Source organism: Stegostoma tigrinum, chromosome 11, assembly GCF_030684315.1.
Source record: "Stegostoma tigrinum isolate sSteTig4 chromosome 11, sSteTig4.hap1, whole genome shotgun sequence".
NCBI classification, from domain to species: Eukaryota; Metazoa; Chordata; class Chondrichthyes; order Orectolobiformes; family Stegostomatidae; genus Stegostoma; species Stegostoma tigrinum.
Window position 1 is genome coordinate 11,782,761 of NC_081364.1, and position 20,228 is coordinate 11,802,988.

Below are 20,228 nucleotides of genomic sequence, written 5' to 3' on the forward strand. Positions count from 1 at the left end.
CTAGGGTTTCAGTCCAAAACATTGACTTCCCTGCTCCATGGATGCTGTCTGACCTGCTGTGCCTTTCCAGTTCCATATTCAATAAGACAATGTTTGTCCAGCTTGTGTTGAGCTTCGTTGGAACATTGTAACAGGCCCAGGATGAAAATGTTACCATGGGACCAAGGTAATTTAATGAATTGGCAAACAACGGGAAGGTCAGGGTCATCCCTACTGACAGAGCAGAGGTGTTCTGCGAAGCAAACACTCAGCCTGTGGTTGTTCTCACCAACGTAAACTGCATCATGAGCAGTGACAAGATTGAAACAAGCAAAACATTGCTTCCCAGACAACATGCGTTTTGGGGTCTTGGACAGTGTGGAGGGTACAGGTGAATGGGTATATTTTACACCTTCTGCAATTACATGAGAAAGAGCCTTGGGAGAATGAGGAAGCATTAAGAGTGATGGGGGAAGTGGGCCAAGGCATCACAGAGGGACTGGTCCTTATGAATGCCGCCAGTGGAGTGGACGGGAAGTTGTGTTTGATGGTGGCATCCTACTACAGAAATGGTAGAGGATGATCCTTTGAAAATGGAGACTGTGGGGGGAAAGCGAAGACAAGGGGAACCCACCAGCTAGCTAATTCAATGCACAAAGTGACAGAATGGGAGCAACATGGTGTACAGAAACGGGGACAGCTGCCTCTGTGAAAATTCAACCCACACGGTTCCTTGCACTTATTTTTGCTGAAGTTTCCCCCCCCCCCCCCACATTGAAATGAAACAATCTGGCCTCTGTACAAACACAACTGGGTATCCCAGCTAAAATTGAGGATCTCCCGTAGCACAAGTCTCATGACTCTGAATCCTGTGGTCAGGGTGAAGGCTATTTCAAGAGTCCACAAGAGCAACAGATTAACAAAAAATATATTTTATTTTAATTTTGAATAAAGACAAAAAGGCAAAAAAATCACATCTTTAAACTTCATAAGCAGAAATTCGACATAGGATTCTCTTTCCAGAATATTCTACTGATAACAAATCAAACAGATATAAGACAGACAAGTTATTGAACAAAATTCAGTATCAGGTACAAAAATCAGTGGCTGCTCTACATGTTTAAAACATAATACAGGTCCTCGTGGAGCCTTGTACAGATAGTCAGTCATAATTCAGTGCCTCGTCTGCCTGCATTTCAGAGCAAACTGTTTGCAAGCTGGATAATTTGTCTCAATCCCACACTCAAATCTTGCCTACTCCTTTCCCTGTGACCTCCCACCTTTATATACTCTCACATTTAGAAACTGTGCTGGGCAGTACAATGACGCAGACACTCTGGTCTATAGAATACTTTTGCCAACAGTTTTAACAGACTGTCACACAATTTGGAACAGACATTAATGTTTGTAAAATGAAGGGCACAGCAATTTAAAGCACAAATGTCCAGGGTTCACAAGATAATAGTGTGATTTCCAAGTTTAAGGTTTCCCTTCAAAGTCATTAAGGTTGCTACAAAATCCTTTTATTACATGTCAGTTCGACGATCTGAGACTTTAATTCTGTTTCCCACTCCACTAAAGCTGCTTGAGCATTTTCTTTTATCATATGTATCTGGCAGTCACTGTTTTTACATGGTAAATACTTAATAATGCCAGAGTACTGTAAAAGGAGCCACTAGCAGATGGGCTACCCTTCAGTTAGATCCTTCAGTTTAGTGTCCTATCCCAAAAAACGAATCTCTAATAAAATTTCACGATGCCTTCATGAATGTAGAATTAAGCATATCATTTGGCAACATATCTTTGTGTTTAGAAGTGGCACTAACTGATGTAATCAAAAGTGTTGGTGCATTGAAGCTGCCAACACAGAGAATAGGACAAAGGGAGCCCACCATCGTTCAGCTGCTTTGCTTTCCACCAGTCATTGCATGGTGCAATGATAATGGATTTGGTTACTAATCTTCCAATTGGTTCACTTAAATAAAATGCAAGAAAATCTGCAATCTATTTAATACAGGAATGACGACCCCGCCCCCCTTCCCAAGTGCTGTAAGAGAGGGAATTCTGAGATTTTGACCCAGCGACAGTGAAAGAACGGCAATATCGTTCCAAGTCAGGATGGCGAGTGGCTTGGAGGGGAACGTACAAGGAGGTGGTGTTCCCATGTATCTGCTGCCCTTGTTCTTCCAGATTACAGCAGTTTAGGTTTGACGAGAATACCAATGGCTCCTCATAGAGGAAATTCCCGATCTCAGAACTTACTGCTAGGAGCTAGGAAATGGACAATTTATCCCAGGACAGATTTGTAGCTTCTGGTTAAAGAGTGGTAACAGCAAAGACCATGAGGAAACTGCTGTGATGTACCAAGTATGAAGGCATGAAGTGAAAACAAACAGGACAATGCAGTCTTTGAGTCAGAGAGCTGTACAGCACAGAAACAGGCCCTTCACTCCAACCTGTCCATGCCAACCAGATATCCTATATTAATCTAGTCCCATATGCCAGCATTTGGCCCATATCCCTTTAAGCCCTTCCTATTCAAATACCCATCCAAATGCCTTTTAAGTGTTGTAATTGTTTCAGCCTTCACCACTTCCTCTGGCAGCTCATACCATTTTCTTACCTCCCACGTGGTACCCGTGCTCTCACTTTCCTCCTGTTTTCCAAAATTCCAAAACAATGCAATAGGTTATAAAACAGTAATTACCGCTCCAGGAAATCAAGGAAATCAGCTCCAACTCTGAAAAAAAAACCTCAACAAAAGGAGATGCTTTACAGTCAGAAATAAAACAAACATTCCAACTAGTTTTTTTCCCCTTAATGGATAAATAGCGTAAGCTTGATGAGCTGAGATAACAGGGTGTAGAGCTGGATAAACACAGTCGGCCAAGCAGCATCAGAGGAGCAGGAAGGCTCATTTTCTTGAAAGTTTGATTTTCTGAAGAAGGATCTAGGCCCGAAACGTCAGCTTTCCTGTTCTTCTGATGCTGCTTGGCCTGCTGTGTTCATCCAGCTCTACACCCTGTTATCTCAGATTCTCCAGTGTCGGCAGTTCCTACTATCTCTGAAGCTTGGTGAGCTGTTTGTCTCCTGAACTCAAGAATGGTCATGGGTATCAAACACTTGGATAGGAACATAAGAACAGACCATTCAGCCCCTCAAATGTGTTTTGCCAGATAATCAAATTGTGGTTAATCAATTGGACTGATGCATGTTTCTATCAAACGCACAACACAGTTTTAAAGTCTGCATGAAAGACAACTCAATAACCTAAACAGAAGAATCGACATCAACGAGTCTTCAGGTGAACAGTGTTGGTGACATGCGCATATCTAAGTGAACTCTGTAACAGCTCATAATTCATGAATGAGAATCAATTTGCTCCTCTGATTACACGGCCATAAACAACATTCTAAAAAATAAATCTATTTTCATATCAATTATTTTACTTTGAATATACTGCAAGAGTTCTGAAAGATATACTTATACAACAGTGGAGTAACTCAATATCATGACATATATAATATTTAAGAAATGACACGGTATATTCTATAATTCCATGGTTCAATATATCTGATATTTGTGTGCATTGCAGAAATACAGCAACAGGAAAAAGCCATTCAGCTCATCTACCTATTCGGGCATTGAAGGAGATCAGAGCTATCAGTGCTGGGAAGTGGAAAGTACTAAATTTCAGACCTAGCCCAATGTTATCATCAGTCATTCTCTGTTGCTTCAATCTTTTTTCAATGCCCCCTCAGTATCGCCCTCAAACAGACAACCTTCCATGCTATGTCATCCACACCAGTCACTGTCGAACTTTGTTCAGTGACATTGCAATGTAGTGATAATTACAAAATGAGCCTGGCTCAGTCAGTAGCATTCTACACCTCAGGCTCAGCAGATTCAGTTTTGGGTTTTGACCCAATCTTGAGTGTGTACATTAGAGTGATACAACAGTGCAGGAGCGAGGTAGCATCCCATTCCTGGAGGTACTTGCCCCTGATGTATCAAATGAAGGTTCCCTTCGCTGGCTCAGGAGGATACTCAAGATACCACTGCCTGGCCTGGAGAAGAGCAAAGAACTGTCCAATATCCAACGCCCACCCCTAGCCACAAAACACAGACCCAATTCCCCAAGCTCCTCATGTGAACAATTCTATCCCAAAATAGATGAATAGCTTTCTGCCATTGCTTGATTGGCTTGCCAAGGAAACTGTTCCCCAGAAGGAGTTGATGAGGTAACAAGGTGCAGAGCTAGACGAACACAGCAGGCCAAGCAGCATCATAGGAGCAGGAAAGCCAAAGAAGGGTCTAGGCCCAAAACGTCAGCTTTCCTGCTCCTCTGATGCTGCTTGGCCTGCTGTGTTCATCCAGCTCTATACCTTGTTATCTCAGGTTCTCCAGCATCGGCAGTTCCTACTATCTCTGAAAGGAGTTGATGAGGGCCACTCGTTTAGTCAAATTAACAACAGAATCAAAGAATCATGAATGGGATGCCATTTGGCCCACTGCATTCTGCTAGCACCCAGTCTGCACAAGCAACTGACCTCGTAACGCACACTTTTCCCCACAATGCAGTGCAATACCTTTCTCATCAGATAGTTGTCTACTTCCGCTTTGAAAGCCATGGATTGGTCCTGCCTCCACCACACTCTCAGGCAATGCAATCCAGATCCAAGTCTCTTGGGAGTGTCAAGCAGCCTTCGCTCCTGTTGTGCTCACACTGAGGTATGGTGGTTGGTGGGGGGGGGGGCGAGTGGAATAACCATTTGGTGATTGCTCCTCGTTGCAGCCATCTTTAAACATCAATGCCTTCTCCTCCTTGAGGCGATATATAACGTTCTCTCTGAACTACGTTGCTGCTGCTCTGAGAGTCTGGGGGCATGCCGATTGTCATGCCAACCACATTCATGGCACGGGCTTCTGGTTTCAGGCGTTACTACCTCGGAGGTCAACACAGAAGGCAGAGAAAGACAAGCTGGAGTACAGGCTGTGGGCACTTTTAATGTGCAACCCAGGATGGCCACAGTACCAGTCAGGACACAACTGAGCAATGCCCTGCACACTCTTGACCAGTCTTGCTGATGGCACAGCAGCCGACGCCCTTTGAAACGGGTACAGTTAAAATTACGTTTACAGAGTTGGAGTGCTCCCTATTGAGTTCACAGCGAGCATAAGCACAAAATCTCGTTGTTACCCCTCTCTTCAGCTATCCAAACCACACACTCCTGACACCCTGCCCCCCTTGTGGCTAGGCAGCCGAGCACCTTTACGACTCAGCCAAAACCTTTCAACCCTGAATCCGGCAAACTCAATCCAGCACACCAGCTGGGCAGGATTTAAATGAAAGTTTAGGCCGGAAAAAAGTCCTTGAGCCTTTGCAATCCTCACCTGGGGGCACAGTGGGCCTGTGGGGGTACGTGTGAGGGTGGGCAGTGGGGTGTAGCACAAGGCCAGGAAGAGTAATAAAGCCAGAGATAATGGGAACTGCAGATGCTGGAGAATCCAAGATAATAAAGTGAGGCTGGATGAACACAGCAGGCCAAGCAGCATCTCAGGAGCACAAAAGCTGACGTTTCGGGCCTAGACCCTTCATCAGAGAGGGGGATGGGGTGAGGGTTCTGGAATAAATAGGGAGAGAGGGGGAGGAGGACCGAAGATGGAGAGTAAAGAAGATAGGTGGAGAGAGTATAGGTGGGGAGGTAGGGAGGGGATAGGTCAGTCCAGGGAAGACGGACAGGTCAAGGAGGTGGGATGAGGATAGTAGGTAGATGGGGGTGCGGCTTGGGGTGGGAGGAAGGGACGGGTGAGAGGAAGAACAGGTTAGGGAGGCAGAGACAGGTTGGACTGGTTTTGGGATGCAGTGGGTAGAGGGGAAGAGCTGGGCTGGTTGTGTGGTACAGTGGGGGGAGGGGACGAACTGGGCTGGTTTAGGGATGCGGTGGGGGAAGGGGAGATTTTGAAACTGGTGAAGTCCACATTGATACCATTAGGCTGCAGGGTTCCCAGGCGGAATATGAGTTGCTGTTCCTGCAACCTTCGGGTGGCATCATTGTTGCACTGCAGGAGGCCCATGATGGACATGTCATCTAAAGAATGGGAGGGGGAGTGGAAATGGTTTGCGACTGGGAGGTGCAGTTGTTTGTTGCGAACTGAGCGAAGGTGTTCTGCAAAGCGGTCCCCAAGCCTCCGCTTGGTTTCCCCAATGTAGAGGTCGCCACACCGGGTACAGTGGATGCAGTATACCACATTGGCAGATGTGCAGGTGAACCTCTGCTTAATGTGGAATGTCATCTTGGGGCCTGGGATAGGGGTGAGGGAGGAGGTGTGGGGGCAAGTGTAGCGCTTCCTGCGGTTGCAGGGGAAGGTGCCGGGTGTGGTGGGGTTGGAGGGCAGTGTGGAGTGAACAAGGGAGTCATGGAGACAGTGGTCTCCCCGGAAAGCAGACAGGGGTGGGGATGGAAAAATGTCTTGGGTGGTGGGGTCGGATTGTAGATGGCGGAAGTGTCGAAGGATGATGCGTTGTATCCGGAGGTTGGTGGGGTGGTGTGTGAGAACGAGGGGGGATCCTCTTTGGGCGGTTGTGGCGGGGGCGGGGTGTGAGGGATGTGTTGCGGGAAATACGGGAGATGCGGTCAAGGGCGTTCTCGATCACTGTGGGGGGAAAGTTGCGGTCCTTGAAGAACTTGGACATCTGGGATGTGCGGGAGTAGAATGTCTTATTGTGGGAGCAGATGCGGTGGAGCCTGTGCCTTTGTTCAAATGTGGAAATCTCCCCCTGAAATCGCAGGAGGTCAGTCTACCCATCTCTTTTCACAAGAGTGCAAAATATAAGGGGAGAAGGTGGCCATTCAGCCCCTCAAGCCTGGTCCAATTTCAATTAGTTAAAATTCAATTAGTTAAAATTGAACCTCTTTTTCATTTTTTTTAATGGGATGTGCATGTCACGAAAAGCCAGCATTTGTTGCCCATCCCCAAATGCCCTACTATCTTGATGGTTTGCTTCAGTCATTGTAGAGGGCCAACAAGAGTCAACCACATTGCTGAGTCTGGAGTCATGTGTAGGTCAGTCCAGGTAAATACGGCAGATTTCCTTCCCTAAAGGACTCCAGTGAACCAGACGGGAACTTACAACAATTGATAGCTGTCATGTTCACCAGCCCTTAACCATCTCTTTTTATCCTCACGGTCCACAAAGACCTAGCTCCAATCGCTGATTTGAAAATTGGGTTTTTCTGGAATAACTTTGAAGCAAAGTCATTAAATTCTCATGCACTAACCTCCACTACTGCATATAATCGATCTGTCACATCTCAGGACCTTCACACAAGACAATGCTCATCTTACACTTGATTAAATCACCACCCCCTCTTGCTTTCAGGTTCACAAAGAAACAAGAATTTTTGTTAAAATGCCACTTCGCCCTCCTTGCTTGCTACTGGATGATCTCACTAGTGCTTGTTTAGAATCTTCTAGGGGATTTAGAAAGGTCACTTGTAAAGTCAGTATTGGTGCCCATCCTTAATTGTCCTTGAACCTAGAAGAAGTAGGATATAGTTGTTTCAGCTAAAGTCAAACCACCAAGGCAGCTGGTAGAATTTAAATCCAGTTGGCAAATCTAGTATTATAATCTCAGTTATCGTGACCATGGAACTATCATTAATAGCTCATTCTTGTTCACAAATGCCCTTTCAGGAAATTTTACCAGGTGTGGTCTTTATGTGACTTCTTCCCATAGCGAAGTGGTTGACTCTTAGCTGCCCCCCCCCCCCGAAATGCTTCTAACAAGCCACTCAATTCATAGGTAAATTGAGACAGGCCTTCAATGCTGGCTTTGCCAACGATGACAACATCCCATAATAGAATAAAGAGGAAAATTAGAGTTGGGCAATAATTGGAGGGCTCGCCAAGGATGGCTGCACAGCAGAGCTGAATCAGCATTGTTTAGTCCCAAGGATAATTTTCACTGTAGGGTTAAAATTGCCTCTCTACAGTCTAGATGTTAAGAGGGTGGGATGGATCGCCTTGACGACAGCATCTAAAAAGTATCAATTGGGAGCAATCATCACGTCAGCAATCACCATTCGAGAGGGACAGCTGGTGATGAATTTAATCTGAGATTCCCAGGTGAGATACAAATTTGAGAAGACAGGATCTTCACTGTAACTTCAGTTGGCGGAGGAATCAAAATCATGCGTTTGGCATCACTCACCAGCTGTCCAGCCAACTGAGCTAGCGAAGTCCAAAATACCAAAATGCATGATACAATGAGTATGGAATGACAATCAAAGTAAATGACTAATAAGGCAAAGAGGGCATAAATTTTATATTTATTCAAATGAGTAATTATCTAGGTCATCATTGTCTAAATAAGATAATGAAACCATAGTCTCTGGGGACATCCCTTGCAGCCAAATACTAAGGGGATAATTTCATTGAGTGAAGGGTCAGGGTTTGTTGGAGCAAATGGGTTTTTGAATCCTTGGCTCTTGTTTTATACACTTGTTCACATTACCACCAAACCTGGTGATGTCAACGAATGGTGTGCATCCGCAACAAAAAACAGATTCCTTTTCCACAACTGGTGACCAACAACATCACTCGTTCTAAAAGCAGCAAGAATGCATTGGAAAACTGGAGTACTCTCATTGACAACCTTAGAGTGTCACTACTCTGCAGCAGGTCATTCAACCTATTAAGTCCACTCCTGCATCACTTTTCCCACCAGCCTCATCCCATTGTCCTGTTCACCTGACATAGCCACAATATTTCTCTTTTACATGCATCTGCCCAATGTCCCTTTCATTAATTTTGACTCTGCTTCAACAACCATCTGGAGATTTAAAGCAAACCTTCCAAACTCTCCGTAATTATAATGCCCGCTTTGAGTCCTTGGCTGTTTCTCACATCCTGAAAAATGCAACTTTTTTAAGAATGGCAGGTTTCTGGTAATGAGTGTATGTGCGTGCATATGTGTCTCAGAGACTGATGCTGAGTTGCACACATGCCAGCTGAGAATCGAATGGCCACTTTCACATTGTGAAACACTGTTTTGGCAGCACACATCACAGTGGTGCCCACACTAGGTGAGGCATAAGCATGAATGGGCACATAACCCAGGCCTTTGAGCCTGTTACATGAAGATTAGTTGCCAAGCATGTACCCCGGTCTCCCGGCACCCCCACCCTGCACCGACAACATCTCTTGACGATGAGATGGGTCACACGTCGGTCTACCTCTATCAATCAGTCCTGAGTGAAGAGATTTGTTCTGAAAAGGAATTGGGTCTGGACAGCAGAGTCTGTACAATCCAACCTGACAACTCATCAGGCTTGAGGCTGCTTTGAATAGAATACATCCAGTCCACCTACAGCCGACACTTGGAAATGCTTCATTGCTTTCTGTCTGCGCATGGCTCAGGGTTTCTGCAGTGCTGACGATGAAAGTACTGGTGTAGATAATCCATCCATGGACGCTACAGGAATGTGGATCTGTGTGTTCCCCGCTGAAGGAAACTGGAAAGACAAGACAGCATTTACTAAGTACGTGCAAACATAGAAATCAGAGGCCGTTCAGCCCCTCAAACTTTCTCTGCCAGTCAGTGAAAAATTATTTTAACAACCTGTTCAGACAGGTTATGATCCATCTCTGTGGCCATCGCCTCCTGATTTGAAGATTTAAGGATTTGCTCTGACCCTGAGTTTGGAACAATACAAATACACCACCGGGCTCACTCCGACAACTAAACTAACACTTGTGTCTTCATTCTATTCACCGACCTCAACCCCTTAATCTTTTGGTTTAATTAGCAAACATCTAGAAATCTCAGATTTGAAATGATAAACCTCTATCTATTATTAGGTTATCTTTCCTTTAGTAATTCATTCATAGGAAATAGGTGTTACTGCTAAGGTAAGTATTTGTTGCCCATTCCCAATTGCCCTTAAGCCATCTAGATTGTTAGGCATTTCAGAGGGCAGTTAAGAGTAACTATATTGCTTTGGTTTGGTGTAACATTTAAGCCAGACAAGGTAAGGACAGTAGATTTCCCTGCTAGAGGGTATTAAAGAACCAGGTGAGCTTTTACAACAATTGAAGATACGCTCGTAGTCATTATCAATTCCAGATTTTTAATTTAAATTCCATAAACTGCCATGGTGGGATTTGAACCAATGTCCCCAGCACAGTAACCTGAAGACTCAGAGGAGCCCAAACGAGACTACTTCAACACTACCATCTTCCCAAGCCTCTCTAACCCTCCTCCTGCACTCCATCCATCATTAAACATCCTGGGGAGAGCAATTACTGGTCTGCCCTTAGGATAGAAACTTAGAAACTAGGAGCAAGAGTAGGCTATTCGGCCCTTCAAGCCTGTTCTACTATTCAATTACAGCTTGGCAGATCCTTAACTCAACACCACATTCCTGTTTTCTCTCTATGTCCCCAGATGCCTTTAAAATCTAAAATATGTTTTAAGGTCCATATGTCCGTGTGGTTCAGAAGGGAATATTGCCCATTGACTTCCCTTCATTAATGTCTGAAAATTTAGCCTCTCCTTGCTGAATGATGCATGAAGTGTCACGTATTTGCAGATCCCTCTCCAAAGCAATATGGATCTACCTATATTAGGTGGAGTCAGCACCAACTTCTCAAGGGTAACTAGGGATAGGCAACATATTCTGGCCAAGCTGGCCACGTCCATGTCCCAAGAGTGAATTAAAATAAGTTAAATGCAGGATCTGAGGCAGTGTCTACAGTGGTTAGGGACAATTGTTCAAATCCACAAGCCATCCCCTCTCCATCACACCCAACACTATTGTTTTCAAATCTGGTTACACTTGGCTGTTTAGACCCTGATGTGGGTATATACAACCCTAGCTTCAGCTAACCCTGTGTGAAGCCAATAATACATTATTCAGAAGTTCACCTCCAAGATGTGTCAATCCATAAGATTGGTTCAATCACTTAAAGATTGGCATGAGGAATTTCTGCGGGGCTTCTTTCAATCTCCCAGTTATCAGAGGAACAGCAAAAGTAACCAACACTGTTTCTCCAAATTTCTGCTAGTGTTTCTCCAGAAATACTCCAGGAGTCCCAGGAAAATATGATGCTACAAAGTTCAGCCTTCAACCTTACCTGAAATGAGAGTTTGGCTGGGCTCATCGGTGCTATTGGGCTTAGAGTGCTCCAGAAGTGAATGGCAGATGGTAAAGCATTCGGTGTCAATATTATTGGGGTCTGTTGAAAAGAGAATGATAAATTAAAGACTTGATAAAATTAAATGAAGTTTAAACCAATCTTTTGACACCAGTGCCAGCACATAGTGTTCAGGTGTACAGAAGGCCCAGTGCAGAATAAAGCATTGCTTACTTAGTTCTAAAATAAAGAAAATTTAACTCTAGGTTATGTCTACATAACTACACATCTCCATCACAGCAGTACAGTGGCTCAGTGGTTAGCACTGCTGCCCCGCAATGCCAGGAATCCGATTTTGATCCCAGCCCTGGGAGACTGTGTGGAGTTTGCACACTCTCCCCATGTCTGTATGAGTTTCCTCCTGCAGTCCAAAGATGTGCAGTTTCAGTGGATTAGCCGCAGTGCACAGGGATGTGCCATGGTAAATTTGGGGTCACGGGCATAGGTGGCTGGGATGTTCTTCAGAGGGTCGGAGAAGATCTGATGGGCTAAATGGCCTCTTTCCACACTTTAGAGGTTCTGTGAACTATTTTCTTTCATTAATCAGCCACCCTTTAGAGTCAGCATAAGTGCAGATCCCTCGGTTTACTGCATTCCAGCCACTATTTAATTAATTAATTAAGTTGGAACAGAGAAACAGGATTAGGCCAGTCAGCCCTTTCAATCTATTCCACATTTAATCAGGGCATGACCACGCTGTATCTTAAAACCATTTCCACCTTGTTTCCCTCACCCTAAATATCTTTCAATCTATCAATCCCTGCTTTGACATTTTCAATCGATATATCAACTCCAACAGTTCATTTTGGGTGTACGGTGTTCTGTGAAAAAGTGTTTTCCATCATGTCTAAATGGTGCAGCTCTCATGTTAAAGTTAAAGCCCCACTGCTGGGGAGTGCTTCACCAGGTGGAATGATCTCTCTGTAACTACATACAAGCTCTATTAATCATCTTACAGCTATCCCTTGGGGGAAAGATTTGATCTCACTTTTAATGAACCATGGGTAAGCTGCCTATCACATCAGATTTTAAACAGAAGTGCTATCTGCCTCTCAGGTAAAGGGTTCCCAATTCAATGTAGAGCAGGGAAGTCCTCCCCTAATATCTAGAACATAGAACACAGAACATTACAGCACAGTACAGGTCCTTCAGCCCTCGATATTGTGCCGACCTGTCATACCAATCTGAAGCCCATCTAACCTACACTATTCCATGTCCATGTGCTTGTCCAATGACGACTTAAATGTACCTAAAGTTGGCGAATCTACTACCGTTGCAGGCAAAGCGTTCCATTCCCTTACTACTCCCTGAGTAAAGAAACTACCTCTGACATCTGTCCTATGTCTTTCACCCCTCAATTTAAAGCAATCCCCCCTTGTGCTCGCTGTCACCATCCTAGGAAAAAGGCTCTCCCTATCCACCCTATCTAACCCTCTGATTATTTTATATGTCTCAATTAAGTCACCTTTCAACCTTCTTCTCTCTAACAAAAACAGCAAGTCCTTCAGCCTTTCCTCGTAAGACCTTCACTCCGTTACCAGGCAACATCCTAGTAAATCTCCTCTGCACCCTTTCCAAAGCTTCCTTCTTATAATGCGGTGACCAGAACTGTATGCAATATTCCAAGTGCAGCCGCACCAGAGTTTTGTACAGCTGCAGCATAACCTCTTGGTTCCAGAACTTGATCCCTCAATTAATAAAAGCTGTATGCCTTCTTAACAGCCCTGTCAACCTGGGTGGCAACTTTCAAGTTCTCCAACATAACTCAGCCTTAGAAATATTCAATGAACCACCAAGATAATTCCAAAGACTCAGCCTTTTGAGAGAAATGACTTCTCCTCATCTCATTCTTAAAATTAAGATGCCTTATTTTTAAAACGTGTTTTCTTTATTTGATTTATTATTGTCCTATGTACCTAGATACAGTGAAAGGTTTTTGTTTTGCGTGCAGTACAGGCAGATCATACCACACAAAGTGCATCGGGTTAATAGAACAGAATACAATGTTACGGCTGCAGAGAAGGTACAATGGGAAAGGTTGGAAGAGACTGGGGTGGGAGGGGGCTTTGATTATGTTGGTTGCCTTCCCAAGACGGCAAGAAGTACAGATGGAGTCAACAAATGGAAAGTTGGTTTGTGTGATGGGCTGGGCTGTGTTCACAAATCTCTTTAGTTTTTTTATGGTCCTGGGCAGAGCAATTGCCTTACCAAATCATAATGCATCTGGATAGCGTGCTTTCAATGGTGTATCTATAAAAATAGACGGTAAGAGTCTTTACAGACATGCCAAATTTCCTCAATCTCTATGTCCCTCCAGTCCCAATCTCTCCCTTGAGGGGAAAAATCCTTTCTGTGACCAGACTCAATTCCTCACAGGTTGTGATAACTTCATCTCTCAATTTTTTAAACTCCAATGTATGCAGGCATTCCATCCCCATTGCATTAAAACAAACTGTCCCATTTCCCTGGTATAACAAGGTGTAGAGCTGGATGAACAAGGCAGGTCAGGCAGCCCATTTCCCTTCTTGATCACTCGCTGCATACCAACTTTGGATTATTTTTCTACAGCACCCAGATCCCTCTGTAAACATCACCCCTCTTCATCCCAGAACCACCTCTGCGCTCCTTCTAATGTAATTATGTCCTTTTCTAAATAACGAGACCAAAACCACACATGGTAAAGTTGCCACAGTCCCACGCAAGTAACTGGTAGCTGTTCAGTCTGGGAAATCAGCACAAGTAAAAGGAAAGGTTGGGAAGAAGGGAACTTCACTGTAAAATTAGCCAGTATGGGAATGGAACCCAGATTGTTGGCATCAATCTGCATTGCGAACCAGCCAACAACTGAGCTCACAAACTTCCTACATGTGGTACTCTAGATGTGATCTCACCAATACCTTGTACAACTGTAGCAAACTATCCCTACTTCTATGTTCCATTTCATTGTATTAAATGACAAAATCCCACTTGCCTTCCTGATCACTTGTTGCCTATTAACTTTTCTTGTGACTCATGTCATAAGACAGCGCGATCTCTCCGTACCTCAGAGTTCCGCAGTTTCTTTCTATTTAAATAATATTGTGACTTTCAATTCTTCCTTCAAAGTGGACAAGTTCACTTTACACTCCTGGTAATTATTAATGTCCCAGTTACGTAAGCATCATTGCCTATGTAATCAGATGTCCCTCAAGCAGTACAGACGTCACAGATATAATGCAGCTCCCAATCTCATTTTGTTGGTGAAACAAAGCAACACTTCAAGGATTTTTTTTGCTCTTTCTTCAGGAATTTCTGAGGAAATCGACTTTTATTGAGTCGTCCACACAAAAGATTCCAGAAATTAACGGTGAGAAACATGTTAGCTGATCAATGGCAAAAGGCTGATTTTTCACGATCTCACCTAATCATTAAAAACGAAAACTGTTAACATTTTCCATGAAAAATAGTCCTATTGCCACCTTGTGGGGAAGATAATAACTGCATTAAATGCCTTGGAACAATCTTAACCCGTAACTTTAACCCAGATATTCCAACTACTGTCAGAACAGATTCAAACAATTATAATCCTGCCCACTGTTGTCCATTCATCTGTTGCCAATTTTTCTGCCCAAAATTCTGAGTCTGACTTGTCCCAAACTGGTTGGAGATTAAGGTTCTATGTTGGTGAGGTAGTTAGAGGAGCAGGTGAATGAGGGGATTAAGGTGCCTGGTTGGCAAGGTGGGGTGTGGGGGGCGCAGTTAGGGCAAGAGGTCGGTTAGGGGTGTTAGGGTGCCTGTTTGGTGAAGGGGTTAGAGTGCATGGTTGGTGAAGGAGTTAGAGTGCCTGGTTGGTGAGGTGTTTAGAAAGTTCCATTGGCGAGGGGTTTAAGATGCCTGGTTGGCAAGGTGGGGTTAGGGTGCCAGGTTAGTGAGGGGTTTAGGGTGCTTAGTTGGCGAGGGGATTAGGGTGAATGGTTACTGAGTGGGGTTAGGGCACCTGGTTGGCAAGAGACTAGAGTTGGGTGGGGTGTTGACAGGTGTTAGGACCAGTAATGGACACAGTCAACTCAGGAAGTGTCAGGAATGGGGGTACGTAGTTGCATGGGTTAATGCTAAGTCTAGGTTCAGTTTATTAGACACCAATAGATAAAGATTAGGATTTTAATCCTCTAAGATTTTATGGGTGAACATTAAATGTAAATGAGTGTGAACCCTCCAAATTCTCCAACTATCCGAGGTTCTGGGTGGAGGTGAGTTGGCAATCAGACTTTTCAAATTCCTGGACAATTTCTTTGGAGTCAGCTGCATCGGGAACATCTTAGCCAAAGTCATAGAATCACACAATGTCAACAGAGACCACTCAGCCCTAACCAATGGCTGTACTGGCCCTTGGAAATTCCAATTATATTAGTCACATTCTCCCGTCCATTCCCCCATTGGCCAACAATTGTCTCCCTTTCAAAAATTCCCATTGTTAGAAAGTTAATATTGAATCCACCATCTTTCCAGGATGTGCATTCCAGACCGTAACAGTTCACTGCACATTCTTGAAGCCTTCAGGGTCTTTTGCAATTCATATTGAATCTGTTGAGTTTGGTTACTGCTATTTCTGCCCCTGAAAACTCTATTGCAATGCTTCATAAACTTTAATTAAATATTTCCTAAACCTTAACCGATGTCGATAAATCAATCTCACTTTCTCTAGTCTGTCCACAGGACTGAAGTATCTCTTGCTTTCTACTACTCCCCTAAACCTCCTTTGTACTTTCTCCACAGGCTTCAGTGATCATTCCTATAAGTGTGGTGCCCAGAAGATATAATACAGAAGTAAATAAAAGCAAAACACTGCAGATGCTGGACATCTGAAATAAAAGCAGAAACTGCTGGAGAAACTCCACAGATCTTGAACACAAACAGTTAATTCTGTTTCTCTCAGTCTTAAATCAAGCTCGGTATTTCTGTTTTTATTATGTAAATCCAACAGATCCTTCTGTACCTGCACCCTCTTTCAAGATGATTAAGGTGTATGGTCCTGAGGTAATTTAGCACAGCAATACCTGAACTTCGGACATATTCTTTGCTAGACTAACCTGAGCACCTTCGAAGTGTATTCACTCTTGGAATGGAAGAAACATTTCTGCTCACAGCAGTTCAGAAGAGGTTCACTAGACTGATCCCTGCAACAGAGGAGTTGTCTCAAGAGGAAAGGGACAGAGGATGCCCTAGAAAGGGTTGGCATGCAGGCACAGCATGTGATCAGAAAGAGAAATTGAATATTTTGTTTTATTTCAAGGCAAATGGGATACAGAAGTAGGAATGTTTTGCTTCAGCTGTACAGGATAGTGGTGAGAATATATCTGGAGAACAGGGTACAGTTTTGGTTTCTTTACTTAAGTTGCATTAGAAGTATCCTCTTGGTATCTGTTAAACTGAACCTAGACTCATCATTAACTCACGCAACTACATGCCCCCATTCCTAACACTTCCTGAGTTTACTGTGTCCATTACTGGTCCTAACACCTGTGATCCCACACCCCCTCCCACCCAACTCTAGTCTCTCACCAACCAGGTGCCCTAAACCCCCTCAGTAACCATGTGCCCTAACCCCTTTTATTTAAGTTCAGAGAAAGTCCTCTCAACTCATTCCTGGGCTATGGATTATGAGGAACTGTCAGGCAGATTTGGATTTAGAAGAATGAGAGGTGCTTTTATTGAAACATACAAGATCCCAAGTAGACATGACATGATGGATTCTGAGATAATGGGAACTGCAGATGCTGGAGATTCCAAGATAATAAAATGTGAGGCTGGATGAACACAGCAGGCCAAGCAGCATCTCAGGAGCACAAAAGCTGACGTTTCGGGCCTAGACCCTTCATCAGAGAGCTCTCTGATGAAGGGTCTAGGCCCGAAACGTCAGCTTTTGTGCTCCTGAGATGCTGCTTGGCCTGCTGTGTTCATCCAGCCTCACATTTTATTATGATGGATTCTGAATGGGTTTTACCCCTTGTAGATGAGATAAGAACTACAGGGCACAGTTTAAAAACAAGAGATCTCCCACTTAAGACAGAGATTAGGCAAAATTGCTTCTCTCAGAGATTCATAAAACCAAAAGAGTGGGAGCTGGAATAGCCATCCAGTCCCTCAAATCTACTTTTCCATTCAATAAGATGATATGACGCCTTTGCCCCATAACCCTTGATTCTTTTACTGAATAAGAATCCTCTTTCTCAGCCTTGAATAATGGCCCACCTTCAACAGCCCCTTGCAGTAAAGAATTCCACAGACTCACTATCCTCTGAAAGGAAAACAAATCCACCTCATCTGCCTTAAATGTTTGACCCCTTATTCTGAGATTATCCTCTCTGGTCCTACAATCTCTCACAATGGGAAACAACCTCTCAGCATCTGTCCTGCCAAGTCTCCTAAGATTTGTCCATGGAATTCCTTTCCCGAGAGAACAGTTGGATCTGTCTCTTTGAATATACTTAAAAGAGGAGACACAAAGTCATATTGCTTGGAAACAGACCCTTTAGTCCAACTCGATCATACTGATCAAGTTTCCAAATAGAAACTAGTCCCATTTGCCTGTGTTTGGCCCACATCCCTTTAAACCTTTCCTATTCACGTTCTATTTAAATGCTGTAGCTGTACCTGCATCCACCACTTCCCCTATCAGTTCATTCCACTTACGAACTATCCTCTGTGTGAAAAATTGGCCCCTCAGGTCCCTTCTAAATCTTTCTCCACTCGCCTTAAAAAGATTCTCCCTAGTTTTGAACTCCCCCATCCTAGGGCAAAGACATTTGCTATACACTTGATCTGTACCCCTCATGATTTTATCAACCTCTATAAGGTCATCCCTCAACTTCCTAAACTCTCGTGAAGAAAGTCCAAGCCTATCCAGCCTCTCCTTATAACTCAAACTTTCCAGTCCTGGCAACATCCTGGTAAATCTTTTCTGAATCCTGACAAATTCAATAATATCTTTCCAACAGCAGGGCATCAGAACCATACCCAGTACTCCAAAAGGAGCAACCCCCCAACTTCCTGTACAACCTCAACATGATGCCCCAACTCCTGTACTCAATGAGCAATGAAGGTGTTAAAGGGTATCAGGTATAGACAGGAAAGGAGAGGCTACAAACAGGTCAACCATGATCTTATTGAACAGAACTGTAAAACTCAGGAACCGAATGGCCTCACCTATATGTTCATATATCCCATAAGCTGCAATTTGTTAATAATCAGACAGTGTGTTTTTACCACTAATACTGATTAAAGCTGAAGTATTTCCCAGGACGTAAGCGGGAGCATAACTGCTCTTCATGAATTAGTGTACCAGACTCTTTCACCTCTGCCCGATTCAGCAGACAAAAACTCAAGTGTAATGTCTCAGGATAAACACACCACCTCTGATGATGGCACAGTGGTTAGGACTGCTACCTCACAGCTTCAGGGACTGGGGCTCAATCCCAGCTTTGGGTGATTTTTGTGGAGTTTTCACATTCTCCCTGCATCTATGTGGGTTTCCTCACACAGTCCAAAGATGAGCAGCTTGGGTGGATTTGCCTTCCTAATTTGTCCCAGTGTCCACGGATTAGCTGCAGCAAAAGCAGGCCTTCGAGAGTTTGAGTGGGATGCTCTTTGGAGAGTTGGGGCAGTCTCAATGGGCCAAATGGCCTCTCTCTGCACTGTTGGGATTCTAATATTAAGTGGAATTTCAATCCAGATACTGTGTTCAAGTCTCAAATGTGGGATTATATACGTATCATCTTCTAATATGGAATTAAGTATTCTATCAACAGAGACATGAACAATACAGAACCTTTTAGATTCATGTCACATCCAGTCCACTGATGCGATAGGAGTTTGTAACTTTTCCCTTTGTAAGGTGGGTGAGTTAAAATGCATCTTAAATCTATATTGATTTTCGAATGGTGTTAAGATTGAGGTCATACCTGAACGTGCTGGGTAATCAGTGTTGGAGTGACTGCACTGGAGGTAGGAAACACCACTGTATTCACAACACCAGGGTTGCTTTTATCTGGAGGGGGACTGTTCTGGGCAGTGAGTAGCGTGGCTGGCAGCTCAAGATCCTTTGGTTTCCTGGTTTTCGGTGGCTGATGGTTACACATGTTTTCCACCTTCACCTGACTTGGGCTCGGCACCTGAAGTAAGTCATCATCAGCAGGGTTGGTATCAAGGACGTCACACTCCAACTCTTCAATCGCCTCTTCCTTCACCTTGAGATCTCCCTGGGAGGGAGAATCTCTGCCTGTTTCCATGGAGAGCTCACCTCCATCTTGCAGTTGTTGCTCCTCGCCTTGGAGTTGAACCTCAGGCTCCTCAAGGGGCCTCTCGAGAAGCTGGACTTTCCCCTCAAGGTTTGGCAGCTCCAAGGTTCCAGGAAGGAAGTCGTTGGCCTGATCCCAGGATCGATGGTTGTTGCTTTTCAGGGACTGGATGGTGAAGGTCGAATAGAGACCCGAGCGCATGTATTCATTCCGAGATGAAACCCTGGCGGTGGGCTTCAGCTGCCTCTGCAAAGAAAGGTTATCATCCTTTGGCCTACTTATTGTCCACTCACTGTCTGAGGCATCGCACTTCTCTGGCTCCATCGACAGGTTGTCTGGCATAGACACAAACTTATAAACAAACTTCTGCCCATTCACCTTCTTAATAATGTTCTGGAAAAGAAATGAGATTTGCGAAAGAATAAAATCACAAGAAGCAATGGGGATATAGATCCTGACCTGGATCATTAGCAAGCTGAAAGTGTAGTTCAGACCTTGCAAGAGATAAAAAGAGCTTTGTTCCCCACAGAGTCAAAACTTGGCCCCCATGTGTTGCTTTAAAAATAGATTTTCAATCCAATATTTTCCAATTCCAAAGGCTTTGATGTGGGAAGGCCGCAGGGGGGCTGACTGATCTCTCTTATCTCACCAACCCACAGCTTTCGCCTGTAGGGCTTTCACTATTGCTACCTAGGAGATGTTACACACAATTTGCCACCTCCCTGGTGGAACAATAGTGGGTAATAATGCAGCGAACTGGCCCTGGAGATCAAC

General features: G+C 44.1%; 1 protein-coding gene across 2 annotated transcripts in view; it reads right to left on the reverse strand.

Annotated features, from left to right (window-relative positions):
* Positions 1-4,345: 4,345 nt before the first annotated feature.
* The window catches only part of LOC125460394 (ETS domain-containing protein Elk-1-like), a 115,941-nt gene continuing 100,058 nt past the window's right edge, over positions 4,346-20,228 (reverse strand). For both annotated transcript variants that reach the window (XM_048547844.2, XM_048547842.2), the window contains exons 3-5: positions 19,119-19,847; positions 11,119-11,220; positions 4,346-9,497 (exon numbers count right to left, since the gene is read on the reverse strand). In XM_048547844.2, coding sequence (XP_048403801.1) covers positions 9,399-9,497; positions 11,119-11,220; positions 19,119-19,847 — 930 coding nt within the window. In that variant the 3' untranslated portion in view covers positions 4,346-9,398. The remainder of the gene's footprint in view (positions 9,498-11,118; positions 11,221-19,118; positions 19,848-20,228) is intronic.